This window comes from Leiobunum rupestre, chromosome 9 (assembly GCF_980474605.1).
Source record: "Leiobunum rupestre chromosome 9, qqLeiRupe1.1.hap1, whole genome shotgun sequence".
In the NCBI taxonomy this organism is placed as follows: domain Eukaryota; kingdom Metazoa; phylum Arthropoda; class Arachnida; order Opiliones; family Sclerosomatidae; genus Leiobunum; species Leiobunum rupestre.
In genome coordinates this window covers 9,984,002-9,998,068 of record NC_143392.1, presented here as the reverse complement: position 1 = coordinate 9,998,068, position 14,067 = coordinate 9,984,002, and the positions used below count along the sequence as shown (strand labels likewise).

General features: G+C 36.4%; 1 protein-coding gene across 2 annotated transcripts; it reads left to right on the top strand.

Annotated features, from left to right (window-relative positions):
- The first annotated feature begins 2,409 nt into the window (after nucleotides 1–2,409).
- Nucleotides 2,410–13,816, top strand: LOC149926480 (uncharacterized). Of its 2 annotated transcripts, XM_090159532.1 has the most exons (18): nucleotides 2,410–2,762; nucleotides 3,047–3,458; nucleotides 3,537–4,130; nucleotides 4,333–4,432; nucleotides 4,972–5,087; nucleotides 5,942–6,159; nucleotides 6,222–6,319; nucleotides 6,381–6,466; nucleotides 6,599–6,679; nucleotides 6,913–7,031; nucleotides 7,293–7,365; nucleotides 7,432–7,662; nucleotides 7,719–7,812; nucleotides 7,876–8,022; nucleotides 8,856–8,943; nucleotides 9,024–9,180; nucleotides 9,246–10,061; nucleotides 10,144–13,816. In XM_090159532.1, the coding sequence occupies exons 2-18, from the start codon at nucleotides 3,231–3,233 to the stop codon at nucleotides 12,961–12,963; spliced, it is 6,066 nt and encodes a 2,021-aa protein (XP_090015658.1). In that variant the 5' UTR covers nucleotides 2,410–2,762; nucleotides 3,047–3,230; the 3' UTR covers nucleotides 12,964–13,816. The 2 variants fall into 2 exon arrangements, with proteins under 2 accessions (XP_090015658.1, XP_090015659.1); XM_090159533.1 differs by lacking the exon at nucleotides 6,599–6,679.
- Nucleotides 13,817–14,067: the final 251 nt, after the last annotated feature.

Sequence of the window (14,067 nt, the reverse complement as noted above, 5' to 3'; positions counted from 1 at the left end):
ACTATCATTAATGAAAATCTTTTCAGTGTCATACTTATTTACTTATATGTTACTTCTGATATTGTTTATCTCAAAAGGTTGAAGTTTTAATTTTTTTTGGTGGGGTAGTCAAATGTAGTAAAGGATCGATTATTAGCTTTCACACAAGTGTCAGCTGACTGACACGTTTCTTACTCTATCTTTATGTTATTTCTTTTTGTCTTTCTCTGGTATGTCAAGATGGAGAATTCTGGAAGCTCAAGAGGACTTAAAATATTCAATTTCCTACTGATTCAGGTCACAGTTTTCCATGTAGGGTGGATATTGAATTTTCGCCAGGGATTTGGTTATTAAGGGGTAATTTCATCCCACTCAGAATAAATCAAATCAATGCATTAAATTATACATAAAACGATATGTCACTGAAATCTCCCCGTGTGACTCAGAGGATTACTATTTTTTCCATGTTGGGGTTGTTGAACAAAAAAAAAGATCTACTTTTGCCATGAATTTTAAAAGTAACTCCATTATCTACATCATAATTTCCTGTACCTCTGGAGAAACTGGATTCCTACCCATTTTTGTTTCAGCAAATAATAACTCACCAAGAAATAAATTTTAGCCTGTTGACCTTCAACACTTATTTTTAGGGTGCTTTACGTAATTTCTGTCAATGGAATTGATAATTTCATTTTATATAATAAATTGTCTTGCTACAAAACCTTACACCCTTGCCGAGTTATTGATAAAGTTTTGGAAAAAATCATAACTATGAACTGGTTTTGTTGTGTTTGAAATCCTGTTTTATGATTCATGCAGTATTTATTTTCCCCCTTTTATACGCCCTCGCTTTTTATTTTATACCTGTCCCCCACTCCCCCCCCCCCCTTACATCTAGCGAAAGAGGCCGCGGCGGTGAAATTGACTTCTACAATAAGTTCAAAATAAATACCGGAGGGGGGATTAGTACTTAACTCCCTTTTGCGTCTATTTAGAATGTGTCTAGTGTCTACTGTTACAGCAATGACTATTTCTGAAAACATAGCTAATCCTGTCGTCTACTTATCCCCTTGAATTGTTTATCGAGCCCGCATTGAGAAGGAAAAAGACTATTTTTATCCTTTTTCGGACTTTTAAAATGTACACATCCTTCAAAAGGATGCTGCAAAGAAAACTTGTAGTTAGATACTCCCCCTTGAAGAGTCGTCTTCTATCAGGAAGTTATTTATAAGCTTCTGCTAACAGACGGGGTGATGTTTATTTTTAGACATCTTTAATTGACATAGTAGTAATGGGAAAATTTTGCCATTTATCTCCTCCCTTGTCTGCCACTCTGTGTTAGTTAGAGATGTGTCAGATAATAGCTTTGCAGTTCGCAAGTGTCAGGAATGGTTTTACAGAAGTTATAAGATTGCCTATTTTTCATATTTTATCTATTCAGCAGTTTAAAAAATATATATACTGCAGAACCCCCACCCTCATGGTAAAAACAGGAAACGTCTAAAAACAAGAAAACCGCCAAAATAATCTGGACGCCGCTTACACACCTGCGTAGCCTGGAGGCATAGCATATGCTTGAACAAAATATATCGCTTTTTGTGTATTTGCTTAATAAAAAGCCATCTATATAGAAAGGGCGCGTTTAAGCGAGGCCCCGTTTTGGTAGTCTTTTCTTTCTCCTTTTTTTTGACATCGGTACATGGCCTTCGGTTTTGAAGTTATCCCCGTCCCGGGACAGCAAATTTCGAAACTTTTGATTGCCCCCGCTCTTTTTGGCGAGCTCTCGGGTGCCCCCCCCCCCCCTCCCTCCATCCCTCTTTCCGTTCTTCGAATAATATCGGAACGCAGCTGTCCGAAGATTTCAACGACCGACGCGTTTCTGGTTAAGAAGGGGGATATTATTATAATGGGTCCCTTTCTTCTTGGATAGTTGATAAAAACAATATTGTAGAGCCTAGTTCATTTTCATCCATCCGTGACCGGAAACCAAATTAAGGGGGGCCTGTAAATTTAAGTTTATTAAACATAATATATCTTGAATTTTCGAAAAAAAATTTAATATATCTTAATATTAAATTTAAATTACCGCAAAGTTTCATTTATTAAGGTTGTTAAACGCGTATATGACTTGAGATTTTGAAGAAATTCCGCGAAAATGTATGTCGTAACAGACAATTTGACCAATGATTTTTGACCTATGGCACAAAGGGCCAATCAAATCATTGGCCTGAACTCCGTATCTTCTCTCTGGTAAAAGTTAGGATAATTTCATGTTTTGAATAAATATTACTTGTTGAATAATTTTAGACAATTCGAAGTTAGTGAAACAATTTCGAGTTTGTTAACAATTTAAAGAGACACATTAAGCAAATAATTTAATAAAGAAAAATATTTTCATACACAAAACTGTTTTGAAAATTCTCCCAGAGTTCCCCAGTGCAGTCCGCCATTACATGTGTGAGCAGTCTTTTTGTAGTGCTGCCGTCAAATATTTGAGGTATTTACGAGTTAATTGCCCTAATTGACGAATATTTACATATTATATTGCCGAGAATATGTTCCAATTGTGCTGTGAAAGTTTGAGTATCGGTATATCCAATTGAAATGATGGTTTCGGAGCGATTTTAATCGGAAAATGTCTATTGAAAACGTAAATCTTCCTTCGAATCTTGTGTAGCCAAGGCTTGGTGGTATTATCAAAGCCTTGGTCTTAAGGGGAATAGGCGCGCCAATGTTATTGTATTCGTTTATTCAACTTTAACAACAAATCGAAGTCATTAATTGTAAGTATGGAATTGGATTTAAGGTTCTTGTTATGTTACACAAGTAATGTATGAGTCTATAACGAAAGAACTATCAAAATTAAGCCTGTCCCTGATGCGAACAGATGCAACATTTTAAGCCTTGGTTAAACTCTGTAACCTGAAATAGATTGAATAGTGACATTTTGACATGTATGGTATTTCTTGAATTTGTTGTAATTCTAGTATGACGTAAACATTACAATGTCTAAAAATATAGATTTTTCTTACTTTGAACTGGAACTTAAGTAAAACTTTCATTATAGGTATCATTGGGCACTTTCTTTTGTACTATTTCATGTTAAGATGTTCTAAAAGTAGTGTATCAGTGAGATATTCTGTGCTGCAGAGGAGTTGTGAAGTTTTTAAGATGGTGCTGTGGTTCTTCAAACTGTCTTTGGTTTATCTTGAGGGTAGTTAAAAGAACCCTCTAAGCAAAGCGCTAGAGAGATGAGGGAAACGGATAATCGCCATCCTGTTGGTCTAGTTAGTGGAGGTAAACATTCAAATCCAACATATGTTAAGTGGCTTTTAGAAGCTATCAACAAAGTTAAAAACCAGAAGCAAAGACCATCTGTAGAGAGAATTTGCAACGCTGTTAGGCAGTATCATAAAGTCAACAGTGAGTTTCTTCAAGAGCAATTGGAAAATGCTGTCAATGAAGGAGTTATTTTGAAGGTAAATACATTATTACCCCTGTTCGACTACTCTTTTATCTTGGCAGTGCTTTGAATTTAAAGTATTTTGATTTTCTAGGTGTATAACAAAGGTCAGTGCTCTTATAAAGATCCTCGTTCTGGCTGTACTCCATCAAGTACGAAGAGGAAAGTTTCAAAAGTAACAAAAAGTGTGGATTTAGTGCGACTATTTTACAAGGGTGTCTGTGAATTGTCTGGAAGTGGTGGTGCTTCTTTGCATACAGTGGAAAAATATTTAAAACAAACTAATCAAGTTAGTATAGCAACCACTGGACTAGACGTAAGTCAACAGCTTCGGTATGCGTCTAAACAGGCGATAGCTCAGGGTTTAGTGAAACAAAATGGTCGTTTATTTGTGCGAGCCAAAGTTCAAGAAACTCTTGAAGACTCGAGTGTTGATGAGGAGGATAGTGACAATGAAGAAAATGAGAATGAAGATAGTGATAGTGTAAATGAAGAAGCCGATTCTTCTTCGGATAGTGATGAGGATGATGATGACGACGACGAAGAAGATGCAGCTAATCCGGAGGATGATGAAGAAGAGGATGACGAAGAAGAGTCCAGCTCCGACTATAGTCATGACGATGGCTCTAAACTTTTAAGAACACCAAATGGTCCAGGGTTCTTAGGTGCTAACAGATTGCTTCAGAAGGTATGCGTGTCTTTTTCTTGAAATAAGTTTTCAAAGTCTAGACAGATATTTTCACTGCCTAAAGAGGGATTATCATCAATTTTACACCTTTTTCATAGAATTTATGATGAAAATATTTGGATTCCTTCCCAAATTTTATACATTAATTTTTAAAATGCGTGTCACTTCACACATAATTTAATGTGATATCCTTTTTTGTAAGATTACCCCTGAAATATGCAAGATTTGCCATGGAACATCGGAGTCTAATCGAAGTAGGATGAAAGAAGATTTACTGTGCTGCGCAGACTGTGGAATCTACTGTATGTGTAGCAAGATTTTTTAATTTTTTTATTGTTTTTCCGCTACCCACGGAGATTCTTGCTGGTCCTCATTCTTTTTCTTTCATTATTTTAATTCCAACTCTGGCATGAGTTTTTGTAACCCTTTGGCTTGACTTTCTAAGCTATTTCTTTTTTTACAAAGAAATAGGGAACCTTGCCAATTATCTTTCTATAATAGTACCTCTGTCAGCGAGACTCTTGGGATGCAAATAGCTATTTTGCGTTTTGTCAGACAGGCGCTAAGGCGCATTAAAATTTGCATGTTTGAAGATTTTTCTGTATTAATGTTTCATGCTTAGTTAAATATTTTTGTCAAAATGGTTAGGCCAAAGGTTATCTGGCGTAAGTTGATATATTAATTGTCCAATAAACTTTAATCAGTCTTTGGAATGATGCAAAACATGAATTTTCTTTTTTTGCTCTCTTATCTTTTGTGGTTTTTTTTTTCTCATTCCTCCCAATTCCTGATTTTTAACTAATATTTATGTGTAATTTCTACTAATTTGTATTATTTTTAGGTCATCCTTCTTGTTTAAACTATTCTTTGAAGCTGGCGTTAGAAATTACAAAAAGGCAGCATTGGGAATGTAAAGAATGTCGAAAATGTTCACTTTGTGGCTCTAAAACTCAAAATGTAAAAAAATATGTGATGAAGTCATTGGAAATTGACTTCAATACTTAAGAGATTACCCAGAGGCAGAAAAATGGTTGACTCCAGGGCTGTTAGACGTACCATAATTATGTTACAAATCAATAATTTTAGGTAGAAATTTGGGTTGTACCATAAATTTAGCTATGTGCCATATGGTACGCTTATTTACAATAATTTTGATAGACTGTACTATAATTTCAATATTTTTTTTATATAGTATCATATTCTCAAAAAATGTCGATTTCAATAACAAAGTCATTGCACGCTTTTACTTTCTGGTGTTCTGAACACCGTGTTCAGCCCCGCTTTCTCGTAACGGCTGCGGTAGCACTGCGCCAGGCAGGTTTGCAACTTAGTCCTCTCTTGAATCTTCTCTTTCAACCTACGGCAGTCTCAGACTTGGTCGTAGAATAAAACACTGATCTGGCAGCCAGCACAGAGGAGCGCTAGTTCAAGCCAATTATATGAACCTTGCGTAGTTTCGCGTGGTCTGTCACTGTTGCCAGCAGTTATTTATAAAAGTTATTTACTTTGGTCTCATGACAGGTCAAGTATTTCAAGAACATGTAAATCTTTGAGGAAAACACTTAAAACGACTACAGCATTACTTTTAGATTTGAAATTCCCGCCAAACTAGCTAAAACTGTCATAAATAGGAGATGCAATAATTTTTCGAAGAATTCAATAATTTTTTATCGTAGATACCATAATTTCCGTTTTAAAATCTGACAGCGCTGGTTGACTCTCTCAGCCTTGGTGCACTGTATCTGATTGCTCTCAATTTCTCCCTCTCTCTCATTTACTTTTTGCTTTACTGATTTACTTTTGAACTTTAGGGCGAGCTTTTGTTCTGCCACACCTGTGATAGAGGATTCCATCCGGAATGCCTAAACCCCCCACTTGAGAAGATCCCAAAAGGACCATGGTCATGTAATAGTTGCATTCGGAAAGCTGATGGCAAGAATTCAGCATTATCAACACCCAGTAGTTGGAAATCTACCCCAAATAAGGACAGTAGCAGCAGTAGAAGAAGGAAACATCATGAAAGATTAAAGTAATACGTCTGACTGTATTTGAAACAATAGATTCAATTTAAAAGAAAATAAAAATTTACAGGGAAAGTAGTATAAGGAAGAGACACATGATAGAAAATTATTCTTCGTCTCGGAAACGTCACTGTTCAACAACCTCCCCCTCTAAAGATTATTTGTCAAGTAACTTGTTTAAGGACATTATATAATTTTTTAAAGCTGCTCTAATTTTTTTAATTTACAGCGTGTAACATCAAACCTCCCCTTCCCCCTGGTGTTACGGACAAAGATGTGGCATTTTTTCAAAGAGCTCAGGAAACTGCTCTTCAGGTTTAAAGTTTTATTTGATTTTTCTTTCCATATAAAGTTGTTGGTGTATCAAAAAAAATTATATTGTTTTTAAGTTTTTGAAAATGAGTCGGGCTAAAATAGAAAAAACAATCGCTATTTGCCGTTTTATAGTTTCAACATCAGAAAGACCCTTCTTTTGAAAATTGTGGTCCTAAATCTCCTGAAGTTGATGTCGATGATGAATCGGATAATGTAATTCAATTTTGGTTTTTTTTTTCTGTCACTGAGTCAGTCTTTGCAAAACAATTTTAATTGGTGAAACCTTGATATAACTGGGGTCTGTGAAGGGCCTTTTTGAATACTTTATGTATATTTATTTGCTTTGCTTGTTAGAAATGTTATAAAAAGGTTATGCTAAGGGTGTTGTTTATAAAATGAAATTTTATTCCTAATAAATGGTAATTAAGGTTAATTTTTTAATTCAGGTTATAAGCAACTGCAATGCTGGCATTGATCCTCAGGGCCGATGTCCGTCAGCTATTGAATTTGGACAGTATGATATTCAAACGTGGTACTCATCGCCTTACCCTCAAGAATATGCAAGGTTTGTTGATTTTGTGTTTCTTGGAGACCAGTGATGGGCACAAACTGATGTAATTGGTTACTGATATCAAGATTTTGTTGAAATGGTTAATAACCTTAATCTTTCGCCAACATTGGCTCCTATTTGAGGTTTTTTAATTGATATAACATTCTCAGGAGAAAATTAATATCATTGTTGGTTTTCTTAATAAAAAAAACAGTCTCTAAATTGGATAAATTTATGATATTGGACAACGCTTTTTATTAATTTTTTCGTTGTTAGGTTGCCCAAACTTTTTCTGTGTGAATTTTGTTTGAAATATATGAAGAGCAAACATATTCTTCTGAGGCATCTTGTAAGTGTAATGTGAACGTTGTTATTCTTTTATATATTTTATCAAATATATGTTATTAATTTTTAGCATAAATGTACCTGGACTCATCCCCCTGCAACGGAAATTTATCGCAAAGACAATTTGTCTGTCTTTGAAGTGGATGGGAATGTAAATAAAATATATTGTCAGAATCTGTGTTTGCTAGCCAAACTCTTCCTAGATCACAAAACCCTCTATTACGATGTGGAGCCATTTCTATTCTATGTTTTAACGAAGAATGATACGAAAGGCTGTCATCTTGTGGGATATTTTTCTAAGGTAAACTTTTATCTATTCAAATTTTGTTCAATGTTTCATAGATTTGATATTTCCAGGAAAAACATTGTCAACAACGTTATAACGTGTCGTGTATAATGACAATGCCCCAGTATCAAAGACAGGGTTTTGGAAGATTTCTTATAGATTTCAGTAGGGTTTTCTATTGAAAATTGCAGTTTCTGGAATTTCCCTCTTATAAATCCCATTTTATAGGTTATTTACTTTCAAGAAAAGAAGGCCTACCAGGAACTCCAGAAAAGCCTCTATCAGATTTAGGCCGTATCAGTTACTTTTCATATTGGAAGAGCGTAATTTTGGATTACATTTCCAAAAATGATGATAAGAATATCTGTCTTAAAAGTAAGCTCTTTATTAGGGCTGTGCGAGTCCTCTTTTTTGGATTTCGAGTCGAGTCCGAGTCCCAAAAAATTGGACTCACCAATTTGCGAGTCCCACTTTCGAGTACTCATTCGAGTCTTCGAGTCCCTAAGAATTAGCCACGAGCAATATTCGAGTCTTAAATTTCCGAACGAGTCCAGTATGAGCATTAAATTTATTCCGAATCCAATTCGAGTCTTAAATTTATTCGCGAGTCCAATTCGAGTCATAAATTAATTCAGAGTCCCCAATTTGCAGTTGAGCCCTATCTAAGCCTTATATTGCTAAAAAGTCAGTATCATCCTAAAAATTAAATCAGTAATTAATATTTAAAATACTTAATTTACTTATCTACATTTTTTATAATAAGAAGTAATTTTACTAATTTAAGTAATTAAAATTTTCTTAAAAAATGTTTTAATATCTGGAATCTGGATTTTTTTGGTTACTAAAACTTACTACAAGAACTATTCACCATGCGAGTCATGTGACCTCTGACTAAACAAACTGCGTTAACGCTACCGCAGCGCCAATACGGGACTTTTACCAAAAAAAATAAACAAATAAAAATGACGGACTCGGTGGAAAATAACGGACTCGTCTTATAAAAATTGGACTTGGGAGTAATTTTTAGGACTCGGTGAACGGCTCGCAAGTCCATTCGAGTAATAAAAATTAAAATATTCGAGTCCGAGTACTCGACTCGGACTCAAGACCGAGTACTCGCAGTTTTCGAGTACTCGCACAGCCCTACTCTTTATTCCTTTTTCAATTAGCATGATGTAAATTAATGGTTATTGGTGTTTTGTTCTTAGCAATGACCAAAGTAACTGGTATGAATCCTCACGATATAGCTGGGACGTTACGGAATTTAAACTTCTTTAGCTTTGATGAGAGCGGAAAGTAAAAATAAGATTTTCCTTATTGATTTTTTACCATTTATATGCTAATTTGAAGTAATTTCAATGTATTATTCTGTATAGGTTGGCGTTACAAGTAAATGCAAAGGTGGTAGAGAAACACTTATCTAAACTGAACAGTGGTAAAGACACTAGAATTGAGCTTGATCCAGAGTCTCTTAGGTGGACACCTTTACTCTCTAACGCATTTTATAAGGACTCTGATGAGGATAATAATGAGGTATGAATAATTTTTACCAAATGGGTGTTGAGTGTTCTATATTAAACATAAATTTAAATTGTTAGAAGACTGTCGAAAATGATAAGAAACATACCCAACAAAAGGACACCCGTCAGTTGAGGCTAGAGAAAAGAGAAAGCATGAAACAGGAGAAGTCTGAGGTCAATAACAAACATGAAGGCAAAAGAGGTTTGAAGCGGAAAAAGGAAGAAATGCCTAGTGATGAATTGGCTGTTCGGGGCAAAAGAGAAATACCGAGAAAAAGGTTTATGGAAGAAAGTGAATCGCCAATTCTTCCAAAAAGAACCAGACTCTTAAAAAAGAGAGAGGATGATGATGTACAGGAGACTCGAGAAATTGAACGGCCACAAAGACGCCAACATATTGAGAAAGAGAAACACGTGTCCATTGGTTCTAAAGTTGAGATTAAACCAGATAAAATTGTCAAAAGGACAAAACATTCTTCTGGTGGTAAGGAAAGCCATAGGGGACGCAAGAGCAGGAAAGGAAGAAAGGGGAAAAGGAAAAGACGACATGGAAAACATTCGTCTCAAGAAACCACTCCCAACGCGTCGTTTGATGAAACTATTCATGTTGAAGGTGTTGGAGATGAACCCATGGTACCAGCAGAGGGATCTTTGCAGTTGTCTTGCGAAAATAGCAAAGATAGTTTTGTTTCTGACTCGAACCATGCTGACAATGAAACAAATGAAGAACCTCTGATGCCTGGAACTATTAAGCCTCCTTCCCCTTCTGAGAATGATGAACAAAATTCTTCACTTGGTGGTTTAGTAAAAAGTTTCAATGATGATGATTTAAGCCCTAAAGCAGGCAGTGATTGGTCATTGGATGTACCACATGTTGATCCACGTGACAATAGCGTAAGTATATTTATAACAATGTAGGTTTGACCATACAGTTTAAAGAAAACTAATTTTGCCTTCCTTTTATTTTATTTTCAAGGATGATGAAAACCCAAATAGTGTTTCATTTTCCTTGAATGATGATAAAGTGCTATCTTCATCAGACATTTATCAAAATGATAGTCTTTCTGTCGAGAACAAAGAAAATAACCAGTCAGAGGGAAACCAAGCTACATGTGTAAATGACAATGGAAATACTGAGCATTTAGAACAAAATAATGAAGAACGTATTGATCATAACGAAAATAGTAATGATAATCGCGATGAAACTGATGAAATGGAGGTCAAGGAAGTTATTGAGGCTATAACCATGGAGGATCGGGAAATGGAATCCTGTACTATTGAGGAAAGAGGTAGTTCTCCACAGAATTACGAACAAACCCAAAATAATGAACTTTTGGATAAAAATGCCACTTCTGACAAAGAGGTATTAGAAGAAGCCAATATTTCTGAATGCGCTGGTGACTCTGACGGAGGAAGACCTGCGAGTCTGGAGGCTGATGATAGTGACCATTCAAAGTCCAGTAGTGAAGATGACGGGGATGATAATGTCGAAGAACTCACCCCACAAGATACGATTGACAGTCATATGACTAATATGGGCCATGTTGAAGAACCCCAACCCAGAAATGGAAAGGGTGATAGCCGCTTAACTTCTCCTCCAACTTACAATCATTCTCCTGATAGTGATACTTTGAAAATGAAACAAAGCCATCATGAAAGCGACAGTAATCACCATCAACGGCACAATGGTGGAAAACTTGATCATCAACAAGTCCAACATCAGTCTACTCAACTAAGATTGACTGAGCAGTACACTAATGTTGGGGATTTGCAAGTGCCTCTCCACATGCCCTTAACTCCAATCACGCCACAAACACCGGGCTCCAATCCACCTCTCAGTGTTCAAAGCGTTGGTGGTGGGGGAAATCATCATAGAAGTGACTCTTGTCATGACGAAGATCATGGCACGGACGATTCTGTTTTGGAAATACCCCATAATGAAGTTGATATTGATAGAACTAGTAACTGCCTTTCCACTTCCAAACACCCCATCAAAATAGCTGGCATGAACAAAACTAGCTATGAAAGCTACGAGGAACCAACTATGGTTAGTGTTAGACACGCAACAATGGAAATAAGGAGGAGGAATTACACTCCGGATGATGTTATCTTAATGGACAGTCCTTTAGAGAGCTCTAAAGTACACCGTCATTCTAATCATTCTGTGTCTACACCACCGACACCGAATCCAGTTGCAAAAGCCAGTTCAACACCCACTTCACAGGATATTCCTAGCATGGGAGTTTATACCCCAGATTCTTCTACCAACAGTGTAATATCAAACAATGGATTTAATTCAGTGGATATTGACGTTGCTCAGTTGAATATGGAATCTCCCACCTCTATTGGCAGTAGTGAAATGGCCCAAAATTCTGTGGAAAACCCTCAAACACCGCATACACCACAGCCTTATACAGATTGTGTTCAAATGCAAAACTCTTACTGCAATCCAGCATGTCCTTCTCAACCGAATCGTCCGCCATCGCATAGTTCCCATAATTCCACTTCCGCTGCTGCTGCGGCTGCGGCTCAAGCTGCCTTGGCTCAAGCTCATGCCCAGGCTGTTCATCCGCCTCCAAATCAACAAACCCAACCCCCTCAAACTGCTGTGGCAAGCTGCATTAATACGATAAATCATTCAAATCATTCTACCCACGCAAATCACCATTCGCCTTCAGTCTCTATACCTCATAGCTTAAGTCACATGCCTCCTGTATCTTCGAATATGGTGCAAATGAGTATGGGTGGTGGACCAGTGAACACAGTGTTTGTTGGACCTGGCATGACATCGGGTGGTAGCTATAATATGAATATGATATCATGTAATATTCCTTCTGTTACTTCCGGGATGCCTGGATCGTACGTTGTCGGAGTTCCTGGAATGACAATGATCCCTCATCATCAGCCACCTCCATCCTCTTCAGTAGCGTCTGGTCATCATGCCCATCATCATAATCACAGACTTCATCATCATCATCAGCTTCAGCCAAGCTCTCAGCAAATTGCTTCAATGGCTGCCCATTCGGGTTCAGTTTCTGGAGCCATGCAGAGACTAACTCACAGTGTAACCTTACCAGGCTCAATGTCAGGTTCTTCTGCTGGATCATGCGCAGTGTCATCAGTTCCAGCTGGCTTTCATATCCAACCACCTAGCTATTCTTACACACCGACTTCAACCCCAACTCCAAACATGACAAATCCTTCTGGTAGCACAAGTTGCAGCTTGGCTAAACTGCAACAATTAACTAATGGAATAATGGACATAGTTCCAAATGCAGCTGCCTGTAACACAATGACACCACCTCCTAACTTAACGCCTCCATCTTCTCAAGTTAACGTGACTCCTCCGCCTCAAATACAACGCAGTCTTACTCCGGCCATCAGTAATCTTCAGCAACAGGTTTCTTTAGCGCCTCATGGTTACGGAAAATACAATCGTTACACCGGGCGAGATCGACAAATTCAACGCAATCCAAATGTGACAATTAACCCAAACCTAGTAGCGGCGGCTAATTATCAAACAACGTTAAACGGAATGAGTTACAGAGTTCAGCAGGCCCAGTCTGCCATGTTTAACAGTGCTGGTTATATAACTAATCCCGGGTTTATCAATCAAGCCCAGTTGCCGACCAGCGCTGTTCAAATGGGTATGGTGAATATGAATATGCATACACAATCTCAATACCAGGAAAATCTTCAAAATGCAAGGACTCAAAATACAATGTATACAACATACAGTTACCACATCAATGGGGGTTTGCCCCCGCAGGCTCTCAATTCAGTCATGAGAAGATAATCACCTGGATTGATTTTGTATAATAATTTGCTTAAAAAAATTATCATTATATTGTTTATAAACTCTTGAATTAAATAAATTTTAGTTTCTTATTACTCGGCAACAGCATAGAGTGATAAAACTGTCTGTGGAATTAACTCAATGTATAGCTGGTATTTTTTTACATTTGTTTTATTGTGCCATTTTTTTACATTGCAAAGTTTTTGATTAGACTAGCACAGTGTAATTGTTGCATTGGTAGTTTCAAAAACAGTTACACCACTTTTTTAATTAATTTTACCAGCATTACATTGTAGTTTTTGGAATGTAAATTTTTGCGCATTGGTTCTTTTATCAAAGTTGACCATTTAAAAAAAATGTAAATATTTAAAGTTATTCTGCAGGCCAAATTCATAGCTGTGGGGGAGGTTTCGCTCTTCAGCTTAATCTGGATTAGGGTTGAGTTACAAAGTGTAATTAACATTATAATATGTAAATATATTGATACTTGTAGGTAACTGTTTAATAAAAAAAATGCTTAATATTAGTCAGATGGGCTGTTGTCTTTTTCAAGCACTTTGTAAATATCATTATTTTCTGACAACAAATAATGTGAGAAGTATGCGTGGAGATTAATATTAAAAGAAAACCATTTTTGGTTTAAATAAGAGTTCTAAGAGTGTTGGACAGGTATTGTTTTTCTCTTTTTTTACACCCTGAATTAAAGCTATAATTTCTATACTTTAAATTATGTTACTTCATTAAGCAAATGAACCTCTATAAAACTTTGTAATGTGTATTTTTTAACCTTTCATTACCAGAGTGATTATAATTATCAGTACGCATGTAGCTAATAGCAAAAAAAAAAAATTGTTCTATTACGATGGAACTCTATAAATCATGTTAAAAATTGTTAGCCGTTTTTCAAAATGGAAATGTTGAAAAAGCAATAGTTTTTATTATGTATAAAGTAGATTTTTGTGCACAATCTTGGTTTAATCCCATGCCTTGGTGCATGCGTTGTCATATTATTGAGTTGTTATAAAAACTCAGATCCTCCATAGATAATCTCCTTTGACTGCTGTAAATACAGCCGTTTATGAGATTAAATGTGACTTTTGCATT

Bases quoted from the DNA above. Each gene is read 5' to 3' on its own strand.
- LOC149926480 (XM_090159532.1), top strand. From the start codon at position 3,231: ATGAGGGAAACGGATAATCGCCATCCTGTTGGTCTAGTTAGTGGAGGT. The intron at 6,320-6,380 runs GTAACTTGTTTA...TTTAATTTACAG, and splicing joins CTCTAAAGATTATTTGTCAA to CGTGTAACATCAAACCTCCC. The intron at 6,467-6,598 runs GTTTAAAGTTTT...GCCGTTTTATAG, and splicing joins CTCAGGAAACTGCTCTTCAG to TTTCAACATCAGAAAGACCC.